The 13362-nt window shown below is 49.2% G+C and overlaps 1 protein-coding gene across 6 annotated transcripts in view; it reads right to left on the bottom strand.

Annotated features, from left to right (window-relative positions):
• The window catches only part of LOC125173940 (RH-like protein), a 56755-nt gene extending 47854 nt beyond the window's left edge, over window positions 1-8901 (bottom strand). The window contains exon 1 of one of the 6 annotated variants that reach the window (XM_047873604.1): window positions 8602-8901. In XM_047873604.1, coding sequence (XP_047729560.1) covers window positions 8602-8788 — 187 coding nt within the window. In that variant the 5' untranslated portion in view covers window positions 8789-8901. The remainder of the gene's footprint in view (window positions 1-8601) is intronic. The other 5 variants (XM_047873599.1, XM_047873600.1, XM_047873601.1 and 2 more) reach the window with 5 other exon arrangements.
• Window positions 8902-13362: the final 4461 nt, after the last annotated feature.

Raw genomic sequence — 13362 nt, 5'->3', positions numbered from 1 at the left:
AAGCTAGTTGTGTAATGTCTCTGAACTTTAGTAGCAGCCTACATGTATTAAGTGTTTCCCATATGGCAACACTCTTTTATTTACTTTATTTTTCTTAGTAATCTCTCTGCCCAACGCGGGGCTCGAACTCGTGACCCTGAGATCAAGAATCCCACGCTCTCCGGACTGAGCCAGCCAGGATTTTAATCACCTCACACAGACCATCTCACTTATTTCGTACAACCACCTTCCAAGGCGGGTGCTGTTCTTATCACCCCGTCACAGATGTGAAGGCTGAGCCACGGAGGAGTGAAGTAACTCACCCCAGCTCGTACAGCCAGAGTTAAACCTAGATGATCTGCCGCGAAGCCTGTGCCTTCACCCACCACACTGTCTGTCCTCAGTTTTCTCACCCGCTCAATGGGAAAAACGATCACACCCCTCATCGGGTCCCCAGAGTCCGATGCTATAATGCCCACCATCACTCGGGACAGAAAGACGTTTGATCAACAAACACCGACTATTTCACATGTATAAATACCCAGGGAGAGAACTTGCAAGAACTTTTCCCCCGATGAATATTATCCTCTGGTTTGGAGAGAGTTTTACTTTTTTTTGTTTTTTTTCTTTTCTTTTTCTGTGTTTAAATTTTCTACAACCAGCACTTAGACAGTGAACAAAAACAAAACAACACACGCACACGCACCAAAGAAAGCACAGCCTTCAAGTTTAGACACTTCTGTTTGGTCCCAGTTCCGTCATTCCCCGTTAGGTTAAACCGTATTAAAATTGCCAACATTTGGCCATTTTTGACCTATAAAAATGGCATTTTATATATGCTTCAACCTCATAGCTGTGTGCCCTCGGAGGTGCCGTACCTTCCTCGTCAGCTAAATAAGGGCCATTATACCCACCTCCGAGGGGGCGGGAGAGCTGAAGGAAGTGATATTTTGTTCAAGTGCTTGGCACTCCGTAAGTGGCGGCAATTCACCAACACCGCTGTCATTCTCTTCACCGTCACGGTTACCAGAACCCACCTGCTCTCCGCGGGCCTCGAGCCCTGGCCCTGATGACAACGAGGAAGCACTCGTTTCCAGAACTCTCCAGAGTCTCAGAAAGCCCCTTCGAGTTACATTTAAACCCACTTTCAGTGAGAAATGCGTAGACCTAGGGTCGTACACATCAAACTTGGGTGGCTGTTAACGTGTCCCCAAACAATCTGATCACACCAGGATGTTGGAGACCCCTGAGGACCCCAAAGGCTCTGGGAGCTTGGGGAGTAGGTGAGAAAGGGCACAGATTCAACTTTTTGCCCCTTCTCCCCTGACATGGGGGGAGAGAAAGGTGCAGGCAACATTTCAGTCTCGTGTTGGCACCCTCTTGGCACATGTTGTACAGGGCGTTCCTCTTGGGAGCGCTCAAATTCCTTCAGGACCCAAGCAGGAAACCGTATGGATGAAAGGGCCTGTGGCCAACTAGAGATCGGACACCCCGCTTTCAGCATTCAAATTCAATCTTGTCTTAAAGACTGCTGTTAAGCCCAACCCGTGTGCCATTGAGCAGCAACTCTAAACGCATAGGGTCCAGGGGCGCCTGGGTGGCACAGTCAGTTGGGCATCCAACTTCAGCTCAGGTCACGATCTTGTAGTCCGTGAGTTCGAGCCCCGCGTCAGACTCTGGGCTGATGGCTCAAAGCCTGGAGCCTGCTTCTGATTCTGTGTCTTCTTCTCTCTCTGCCCCTCCCCCCTTCATGCTCTGTCTCTCTGTCTCAAAAATAAATGAACGTTAAAAAAAAATTAAAAAAAAAAATAAATGCATAGGGTCCAGACTTACTGAAGATTCCATGAGTCGGGAGACCCTTTCATTTTCCTCCCGTTGTGTAGAAGCAGACCAGAGAGAGCCTGTGACCTCCTCAAGGCCACAGAGCATGCTGGCAGCAGAACCAAGCTCTGACCCCCAGGTATGGTGCTCTTTAACCGGGCTGGGCTGTTTCTCGCTCTTGTCTGCCCCCACCTCACTAAGGGACCTCAGGCAAGGACCTTGTCCTCTTTTGGGCCTCAATTTCTCTCTCTGTAAACATGTAGGTGTCGGACTTGGTACTCTCTAAGGCCCTTATAACTCTGGCATATTCTTTTTTTTTTAAATATTTAATGTTTATTTATTTTTGAGAGAGAGAGAGAGAAAGAGAGAGAGAGCATGAGTGGGGGAGGGGCAGAGCGAGAGAGGGACACAAGAACCCGAAGCAGGCTCCAGGCTCTGAGCTGTCAGCACAGAGCCCGACGAGGGGCTCGAAACCACGAGCCGTGAGATCACAACCTGAGCTGAAGTCGGACGCTTAACCGACTGAGCCACCCAGGCGCCCCAACTCTGGCATATTCTGAGGAGAGGATCGATGGGTGGGGAGAGGAGGGTGACCGGGATAGGGCAGAGGCGGGGCCCTAAGGAGGAGGAAGTCAGAGGATCTTGGGTGGGGGAGCTTTATCAGGCACAGCTACCGTCCCCACCGCTGCCCGGTGTAGGAGCTCAGGGCCTTCCTCCCCAAGGCCCCACACTGTCCCTAAGGGAGGAGCTGTACTCCACCCAGCGGGATAAAGTCAGGGTGGCAGTTTCTGGGAGCTGTCGACAGAGCCCATTCACCCTAAATGAATCCGTCCATGACGTTAGAATTCAGGCCTTTCCGCTCCCTGCACTCTCCTGCTTCTTCTCCTGGTCTCCCAGGCCCCTCTCTGATTCTTCCTAGGTCTCATTATCCGGACCCCCACTTCAGGGCCAGGTCCCAGCTCAGAGCACCCCCAGTGGTGCCAGCCTCCACCTCTCAGAGCCGGCGCTGCACCCCACGTCGGCTGCTGGGCTGATAGGCTAATGGCCTCTAAGGTGTTCAGGGGTGATGAGTGGATGTGCGACAGGGGCCCCCGTGACCGGGCCCCAGAGGGGAATTTTACAGTCTAAGACAGGCCTCCGGAGAATTTTATGAAAGCCCCATGACTTGCAGAAAGGGTCTAGCCTGAGAGGCCAGTGTTGAGACGAGGCACTTGTTACCAGCATTGTGACAGCGGCCACGTATGTGGTGCGCCCCCCCCCCCACACACCAGGCCCCCTTCTAAGTGCCTGACAGCTTTAACCGACAGCAACTTGGCGCAGTACGTCCTATTTGTTATCCACATTTTACATATAGGGAAAGGGAGGCACAGAGAGGTGCTGTAACTAGCCCAGGTCACACAGCTAGCAAATGGTGAGCAATCTGAATCTGGACCATCTGGGTTTAACCACCACACATCGTGCCTCTCCGTATAGCACACATAATATAATGGTGAAGAGTATGGACTGAGTCGGGTTGTCAGGGTCCAGAGGCTGGCTCTACCTCTGTGTCCCGGCTGCCTAATCTGTAAAATGGGTATGAAACAATGGTGCCTGCTCAGAGGATTGTCACGAACATTTTCGCCGGTTCGCGCAAATCACGGATCCTGTGCCTACCACTCATTAGCTGTGTGACTTTGGGCAAGACTCTTCCCCCCCTCCTCTGGCCTGGCTGCCCCTGTGATCCTGGCTCTGTGTTCCCACCCGCCTTTGCTCCTTCCTCTGGCCTGCAGGCACTCCAGCACCAACAGCTCTGAAGCCAGACCCAGCTTCTGTCCCTTAGGAGGCTCAACTTCCGCACTATTCTCCCCACTGCTGACTGAGAAGATCTCGGCAGCCCCAGACTGGGACCACCCATAGTGCCCCATGCTGATTTCTGCTCCCCAATAGCCTCTACTCCCACCCTACCTTCACCCCTACAGCATTCTGGGAATAGAAAAAGAGATTTCCCCATCAAAGGGGACAGCCAAGGCTAAGACATGGGACGTTCTAGGATTTGGGGGTACCATATTTATATGTCAGTGGGAAAGCCCCTCGTGTCTTTTAGTAGCTCTCCTCCCTTTGGGGAGTAAGGGGGGAGTTGGGTAGTATCCACAGTGCAGGGCCCAGGATGCTCCCCCAGTCTGGCAGTCCTAGAAGAGGCTCTGTGTATAGATCATTACAGTAATGGGTTCCAATGAAGGAATCATGCCTTCCAGTATAGGCCCCTCCCCCCTGGGTTGGGCCTTGTGATTTGCTTTGGCCAATGAGACCTGAGTCAACACGATACAAGCAGAGGTTTGAAAAGCACCCACTCATCGGGGCTTGCCCTCTTTTGCGGGAGTAACTATTCTGCTACCGTGTGAAGAAGTCTGGGCTAGGGTGATGGAGCCACATCACATGCACCACGAGCCAGCATCACCCGCCAAACATGCGAATGAGGCCGTCCCACCCCAGTCAAACCTCCAGGCTGCACATGCACGAGAGAGCCTAGGAAACCGACAGAAGAACCACCCGGCTGGGCCCAACCCGTATCGCTGAACCACTTCATCACAATGGGGAACAAATCGAATGGCCATTAACAAATCAAAATGGCCATTTGAAGTCACTACGTTTGGGGGTGGTCCGTTATGCAGCAATGGATAGCTGATACACTCTGCTTCCCCTAAGCATCTCAGAGGCACCTCAACCCCAAGCCTAGAGTGAATACATCGTCGTTCATTTCGCGAACCTGCTTCTCACCTCAGGAAGTGGCACGTCCATATACCCAACCACACGTCTAAAGCCATCCTGAGTTCCTTTCACTTTCACCGGGTACAGCTCATTTGATCTCCTAGCTGTCTCTTGGATGTTGTGACTCTTTGCTTCTCCCTCATGGTCCCTGCCCATTTGGTCTCATCGCCGGCCGTGTGGACGGTGGTCGCCAGTGTAGGGGACGCACACCTCAGAAGACGCTCCAGAAGATCCACAGGGGCTCCCGGAGGAACATATTAGCCCTTCCAGTTTTGTTTGTTTTTATAAAAGTATCAGGAACTGGGGCGCCTGGGTGGCTCAGTCGGTTAAGCGGCCGACTTCGGCTCAGGTCATGATCTCACAGTTCGGGAGTTCGAGCCCTGCGTCGGGCTCTGTGCTGACAGCCAGAGCCTGGAGCCTGCTTCGGACTCTGTGTCTCCCTCTCTCTCTGCCCCTCCCCCACTCATGCTTGGTCAATCTCTCTCCCTCTCTCAAGAATAAGTAAACATTAAAAAATGGTATTTAAAAAATAGAAGAAATTAAAGTCTATTAATAATAACAGCAAATACGTTTAATCAGTCTTTATATGTGTTTCTTCTTCCAATCCTTTCAACAACGTATGGAGAAAGTACTATTGTCATGTGATAGCAATGAAGCAGAGAGATGGTGAATAATTTGCCCAAGGTCTCACAGCTAAGGAGAGGCAGAGGCGGGGTTTGAATCCGTCTGGCTCCAACATTCGTCAAACTTTTCACGTGCATAAGAGTCACTTTGAGGGCTTGCTTGGGAAAATTCAGGTTGCCGGGCCCCACCCCGAACATTTCTGATGGATAGGTATGGACTGGGCTTGGGAATCTGCATTTCTAACAAATTCCTGAGGTGTCCGTGGCTGAGGTGGCTGCTCTGGGGACCACCCTTTGAGAACCACTGATCTAGGCACCTCTTCCTCCAAAGGCCCTGGGTGAAGTTTGCATTTCTGAGAGCATTTAAGATCCACGTTACCCCAGGAGCCTCCTCTGCCTGCTCAGGATGTCAGACAGCTTCCAGTCTCCTAGCTTTGGAAGGTGGCCTGAGGGGAGTATTGGGCCACAGGGAAGAGGGGACATCTGTTTCTCTGTATTCATCATGTTGCAACGGATGGCAGGATTTCGTTTTGTTTTTGTTTTAAATTTGATTATGGATTATGGAAAAGTTTAAGCATATACAAGAGCAGAGAGTCACTTGATGAATGTCATGTGCCCATCCCAGTTTTGATGACTGTCACACGGGGCCAATCTTATTTTATTATCCTTTTCCACTGTTTTCTTTTTCTTTCTTTCTTTTCTTTTTCTTTTTTATTCTTTTTTTTTTTTTTTTTTTTTTTTTGGCATAAAGCAAGCCCCAGACATTGCCTCATTTCAGTATATCTCTCTAGCAGATAGGGCCTTTAAAAAAAACCCCAGCATGCTGCTCTCAGACTTAACAAAACTAACAACAATTCCTGGGTATCGTACAGGATTCTTGCTGATTGTCTCAAAAATGTCTTTTTGGAATTGGCAGGTTTGAATAACATTGTTGTTCCCCCGGACTGGATTAGATTAAGTGAGTTGACAGATTAGGTTACCTAGTTCTAGTTCAACTAACCTTCACGGAATGGACGCCTGCCTAAAACCACCGAATGAAGGCAAAACCGTAATGGCAGCCAAGTGTATGAAAAAAAAAAAGGGCAAAGAGTTGTGCAAACTCTTTACTGGTCACAAAGTTAGAAAGAAGTCAGTCTAATTAGATCTGACAGGAAGTCAACCAAGAGAATTTGAAATTATCAAGAAGACCCTAGGAGGAATGGATTTACATTCTTTCTCGGTAATGGGAACAATGGACCTTGCCTCGAGATTGACTGGTCCTGGTACCCTCACAACCCGTAATTTGAAAATATTATGTATTTCATTTGACCTCTTTCAAATTTTCTAATTTGTGTGTATGCATTATTATAATGTATAAAAGATATTAACGTAGCAGTACTTTGCCTGTAACATGTAAATATGGTGCATGTCGCCATAACCTGAACCCAAACTCGTCCTGTTCGGTCAGCAGCGTGAGGGTCAAACTCCAGACTCAATCTAGTCGGTCTACCATGTCCTACCCCCATCTTGGTGCTCCAATGTTGCAATGTTAAGCCTTCACCTGGTCCACTCCAATGAGTGCACACACAGTGGCTCCTGCTGTCCTCTCACTCTGGATGATGATCCATTTTCACATGGTTGCCTCCTACCGAGCCTCCAAGACCTGGCTGGGCAGTCACTTCCTTCCAGAAGCCTTCCCTGACACTATCCACTCCCTTGCCCAGGTTATGGGCTCTTCTCTGTGCTTCTATGGAAAGTGAGTGTCTGAGGACACTTTATGCTAGCCGCACAGCACAAGGCTGAAGAACATGGACCCTGGAGCCACTCTAGAGAGTTTAAATACTGGCTCCTACACCCAATGGTTATACGACAAGTGACTCGACCTCGTTGTGAAATGGGGCAGTGAAGCCAAATGGTTAAATACATGGAAACTAAAACCAGGCTGTATAAATTTAAATTTGCTATGCTGTCGCTACTGAGTGACCTCTCTTCAACATCTATGTGCCTACTTTCCTTATATGAAAAACAGAGATCATAATCATACCTACCTCATGGGGTTGTTGTGAGGGTTCAACATAAAGCGTTTAAATAGTGCCTGGTACATAGTGAGAGTTCAAGAAATACTAGCTCTGATTGGCATGTGTCTAAATCCCACATTTAGGGATATGATAACAGGGTTGAATGAATGAATGCATGCATGCATTGAATTACACTGTATTGGATTGAAAAGAATTAAGGTAAACCGAAATGAATTTAAATTGTGCCCAGGCCTTGCTTGTTAGGTACAACAAGCCTAGGGCCCCTCCCTAGGCAGCCCCTGAAGTGTAGATGCTTCCCTCCCCCCACCTACCTCCCTGCCTGCCCCCTCCCGCCCCCTCCCCCCCCATATCTTTGTCCCACTCCTGCCGCTGAGGCCCCGGGATGCCTTACCTTTGCTTTAACTAACTAGCCAGTTCACATCTCTTAGGAAGAAGCAGGCACTCAACCAGACTCCAGGTTCAGCTTTGTCTCAGGGAGGTCACTCAAGGAGGCCCATCCATTATCATAGATAAGATATCGTCCCCCTGAGATCACTTGAAACTCATCTCAATTTTTTTTTAAAAAAGCAAAAAGCCAGGGGGCACCTGGCTGACTCAGTCGGTTAAGCGTCTGACTTCAGGTCAGGTCATGATCTCACAGTTTGTGAGTTCGAGCCCCGCATCGGGCTCGCTGCTGTCAGTGCGGAGCCCCTTAGGATCTTCTGCCCCCTCGCTCTCTGCCCCTTCCCTGCTCATGCTCTCTCTCTCAAAAATAAATACAACATTTAAAAAATAATTTTTAAAAAATTAAAAAAGCAAAAGCGACACCCCCGTCTTGTTGACAGTTGTCCTCGTCACAGTCTGTGACTATTTTTAGCTGCATGTAGATTAACAACCATTCTACACTCCTCTTCAGCCATACCTTATGCCTCTGGGTTTGCAGACAGAATGTAGACTTCCGGCCAATAAGTGAGGAGAAGGCTGGGGGTGGAGGAGGGGCAACAGACCAAAGCTCCGGAAAGGAGGGTGGCGCAGAAATGAACAAGAGAGACCCCCAAACAGGAAACAAAAACTAAAAGCCGAACAACGTGAAATTCCTTGCTGTTAAGGAGACAGGGGAGGAGGGGACAGAGAAGCAGAGACTTACAAAGACCATTTGGCAAAGGGAATTCTGTAAATACAGACTAGGAGGGGCCCGGACTGCCCTGACAAATCAAGGAAGGCTTCATGGAAGAGGGGTTGTCCACGCTGGTCCTAAAGGAGAGCCTACATTGTTGGCTGGGTCTTTGCACAACCCACGGAAGAAGGTGTGGGAACCTGTTTACTCAACGACTTCGTGGAAAGGAACCTCTAGGTCCCCGGAGGATCACGGACCTCCTCTTCCCTTGTCCCTGCTGCTTGCCTCTGTGACCACCTCCCCTCTGGACACTCACCTCGATAGGCCTCCATGAGCTTCTTTGGATCCTGTGAGGAAGTGTCATAGGAGGTGAAAAAGAAGAAGATGACAATGAGAGCCACCTCCAGCACGAGGGTCCACAGGGGCAGGAAGCACTGCATAGATCGTGGGTACTTAGAGCCCATTCTGGGTCCGGCTCCGTGTGGCACTTTCACCAGCTCCATGCATCAGCCGTCTGCCCTCGTCCCCCCCTCAAGGGAGTCATAGGGGAGACACCCTCCAACAGCCTTATCTCAGGCTGCAAGACTGGCTCTGCTGGCCTGTCTATGGAGTTAACACAGGAGCAGAGGGACTATGACAGGGAGGGGGAAGAAATGCATTTATTCCAACATGAACTCATTCATTCGCTATTTATTTATTCATTCCACAAGTAGTTGCTGCGCTCCTACTCTACGGCAGGCACTGTGCTCAGTTTAGAAGACGGCATTCATGGGGCGCCTGGGTGGCTCAGTCGGCTGGGCGTCTGACTTCGGCTCAGGTCACGATCTCGCGGTCCGGGAGTTCGAGCCCCGCGTCGGGGTCTGTGCTGACAGCTCAGAGCCGGGAGCCTGCGTCGGATTCTGTGTCTCCCCCTCTCTCTGCCCCTCCTCTGCTCGTGCCCCGCCCCTCACAAATAAATAAATGTTAAAAAAAAAAAAAAAAAGAGAGAGAGAGGGCGTTCATTCACTCAGCACCCAAACATAAGAACCCTCCTTTGGTCATTCCTTCAGTTTCCCTCACCAGACAGGTAGAGAACGGGTCAACACTCCTCTTTTACAGATGGGGAAACTAAGGCTCAGAGGGGGATTTGGATTCACAAAATTTCTCTTTAATACCTTACCACCTCAGAAAGGGCACCCAGTGAGTGCTTCACAAGGACGTATTGAACAAGAAGGAATGAATGAATGAATGAATGGAAGCAAAGAACAATACTAAGCCCTGAGGAGGATACAGACAGGGCCCAAGGGGAACTAACTTCTCAGAGTTACACAGTTGAAATTATTTGTATTTGAATCTGTATTTAAATCTACTTGTTTGTAAATCTTTTAAGGGTAGATGGGGGAATAAAAAAGGAGACTTGGGTCCAGCTCTAGTAAAAACCTGGCAGGGTCCTGCCCCAGCCCTAGGCTGTGGTTGTCTCCAGCCCTACTCACCTCCTCACAGAGCGACCCAGGATCCTGCCTGGGGCATGAGTGGTTGGAGCTCATTGGAGGCAGGCCACCAGCCTCAGCACCCCTGTCCCACAGCCTTCAATAGTCCCTTGACATGGGATTTAGAGCGCCTGGGATCCAGTTCTGACCCTGAAGCTAATTTGGTAGCTCACATCCCTGAGGCTAGCAGAAGTTCGGACGTATAACAAGCATAAAGAAAGAGAGGGAGGGAGGCAGGGAGGGAGGGATTGAAGTTTTCTTGCTTTCGACACTGGCCCCAGCCACTGGCCACTGAGTATAGACTGAATTTGTGAGGCCTCAGATAATGAAACCAGACTAGGAATTGCAGGGAGGCACGTTTGGGCCCAACATGAGTGCATCCCGTATTGACCATTACAGCTGTCCAGTGAAACAGGCTGCTCATGAGGTAGTAAGCACCCTGTCACTAGAGGAATGTAAACAGAAGCTGACGGTTATTTGGCAGTGATGTCTCATAAGTGACTCATATGTGATTTGCAGGGGATTTTTTTTTTCAACATTTATTTATTTTTGGGACAGAGAGAGACAGAGCATGAACGGGGGAGGGGCAGAGAGAGAGGGAGACACAGAATCGGAAACAGGCTCCAGGCTCTGAGCCATCAGCCCAGAGCCCGACGCGGGGCTCGAACTCACGGACCGCGAGATCGTGACCTGGCTGAAGTCGGACGCTTAACCGACTGCACCACCCAGGCGCCCCACAGGGGGTTTTAATCACCCAGTAGAATCTTGTCATTTTGTTTTTCGATGAATAGACTCACACTCAGAAGGCCATACCCAAGGTCGTACAGTCAGTGGAAATCAGTTCATTCTTGCTCAGTGTGGCTTATTTGTAGAAGAAAAAAATCAAAAATAAGCTGAATGTCTAATAGTAAGGGACAGGTAAATAAACTACGGGCCACACATCTTGCCACTAAAGCCGTGGTTCTGAACGTATGTGGAAAAGTCGAGAAGAATTGCTTTTAAGGTGTATCAAAAGTGACACAGAGGATACACTATTTGGTAGAAAAAGCAAGTAATAATACAGTATGTAAGGTATGTTCCCATTTTTGTTAAAAAAAAAAAAAACCAAACCAATATATTAATGAATTCAGCCTGTAAACCACTGACACTGGTTTCTTTTGCTTTAGCTAAGCCCTCTTCCAATTCTAGAAGTCTAGGAAAGGAGGCTTCCCAGCCCTCTGCCACCTGAACAGTAGCAACAGAGAGAAGGTGCCCTGACCCCTAGAGATCAGGGACAGAAGTCTCCATTCCCTCATGATAGCCCCCTGGTTCTGATTTCTGGCCTTCCTTAAGGAGGAACTCCCTGGTGTGGGGGATAAATAAGGCCCTGGCTGGCCTGGGTCCTGTACCAGCAGCTTGTAAACCAGGCAGCTCGACCCACCTGCCCAGGGGCACCAAAGGTCAGCCAGATGAACACTAAAGATTTTCAGTCACTGCCAGCCCCCGTGCCTGGAGCCCCCTCCCCCCCATGGTTGTTTACGGGCTGGCAGACTCAATGTGGGCAGAAGCCGGTTCCACAGCACCTGAAACCCCCGTGGGTCCTGCCTGTGCCCCAGTGAGGGACTGACTGCTCCACGAGAGGACCAAGCTCCTTGCCAAACAGGCTTTCTTTAATGAAGGGAGGTGTCCCCCACCCTGGACCTCTCCCAGCAGATTTGTCAAAAGCACCATTTTCTTTCTGCCTCTCTAACGCTTGCAAAAGGTCCCTGTTTTCTGACTACTGTTCCAGACACTCTGTCCCCAAATCACCAAGGCAGCTCACCTGGTACAAGAAAGCACAGGGATTCGAGGGCAGCTATGTCCCAAAACAAATACAGTGGGTGGCTCAGTCGGCTAAGTGTCCGACTCTTGATTTTGGCTCAGGTCATGATCTCACGATCCTGGGTGTGGAGCCTGGTTAAGATTCTCTCTCGCCCTCTGCCCCTCCCCCACTTGCTCACGCAGGCACACGCAGTCTCAAAAATAAGTAAATAATAAAACAAAATTTAAAAACCCCAACACAGTTCAATGTTACTTGCCAAATCGAGGCGGGTTGTAAATGGCTTTCCGTCGTTGAATTCTTTCAAACCTTTTTGGCGTACGTTAGAAATTTTTCCTAAGAAAATGTTGGGGAAAAAGCACGGTGCGCACCTGCTGTTCCTCCTGCCTGAAACCCTCTTCCTGCCAGATAACCCCTCCCGGTCTCAGCAGCTCAGATCCGAGCAACGTGAGAACAGGGACTTTTGACTATCGCAGCTCAGCACCTAGTGTTCGGTCCGTAGTAGGTGATCCATAAATATTTGTTGAATAAATAACAGCTGCCATTTCCAGAATGCCAAGCACTGGACCCAGCATTCCGCATACGTCATCTCGTTTTCTTTTCCCCTCAAGCCTCCGAGTACAGGCACCGTCTCTTATGGATGAAGGAACTGTTGCTCAGAAAAGGGTTGGGAGTGCTCAAAGTCACACAGCCAATAAATGGTAGGGTTGGGACTCATCCCACAGCCATGTGACGCCACGGCTTATGCTGGTGACTCCTCTGCAATTCTGCTTTCCATTTAGTAACCCACTCACAGTCTCAATTTCCTTATGAGTCAAAGAAGACGAGCTGCTCTGCTTTCCTCACGGGGTGATTACAAATGTGAAGCTACGTAAGCGTGAGCGGCAACCGGGTTATTGAAATGAAGGTGGGCAAGGGAGGCCATGCCTGCGGCAATCTGATCCGAGCGACCAGCCTCCCTCTAGGTGCAATGAATCAAGGCAGAGAGTCTGCAGAGTTCCCATGTAATCATGCGTTTTCTGAAAAACAGGACTCCGTGAGAATACTCACCATGCTGTCCTTATCTGAGTCAAGCATTGTAAAGCTCAGTCACGGGCAGTGACCGAGGAAGTAGGTGGGTCCTCCGTTCCCTCTCTGGAAGTTTGTCCACGCCAAGGGTGTGATCCTGCTCTGGCCATGCCCGTTTGAAGTGTGGCTAAGTCCATCATTCATTCATTCCACAAACGTGAGCTCTGGAGTCGGCCAAGCTGGCTTCAAATCCTGGCTCTGCAAATGATCGGCTGTGTGAACTTGGGTATGATGATGGGTATCTCTGAGTCTGTTTCCTCATCGGTAAAGCAGGGAGAATCAGTCTCAACCTGATAGGGCAGTTGTGAGGATTGAGTGAGGAAGTTCATGTAAGTGTCAGAAGCATAGAAAATGCTTCATAAATGTTAGTAATTATTATTATTGCATGGGGTGGGCAGATTTACCATAGAAAACTTTGAAAATGCAGACATGCACAAAGTTTACATAAAGCACCCGTGATTTTTAATATCTCCTAAAACCAGTTCTCCTTCTTTTTGTATATTTGTCTGATTTTTTTTCTACTCATGTGAACGTATGCCTTGTTTTTTCCCCTACAAAAGTGGGATTATATAGCACATACTGTGTGCTAACTTGCTCTTTTCACAAAGAGTGTATCATAAGTAATTTCCAAGCCAGGAATGTCTTTCTATAACACTAAATCATGATGGCTAAGAACTCAGGCTCTGATACCAGAATTTCTGAGTTTGAATCCGGGCTCTATCACTTACTGTGTGACCTTAGG

Source organism: Prionailurus viverrinus, chromosome C1, assembly GCF_022837055.1.
Source record: "Prionailurus viverrinus isolate Anna chromosome C1, UM_Priviv_1.0, whole genome shotgun sequence".
In the NCBI taxonomy this organism is placed as follows: domain Eukaryota; kingdom Metazoa; phylum Chordata; class Mammalia; order Carnivora; family Felidae; genus Prionailurus; species Prionailurus viverrinus.
The sequence above is the reverse complement of the archived record's forward strand: the minus strand, read 5'-3'. Positions and strand labels throughout refer to the sequence as shown.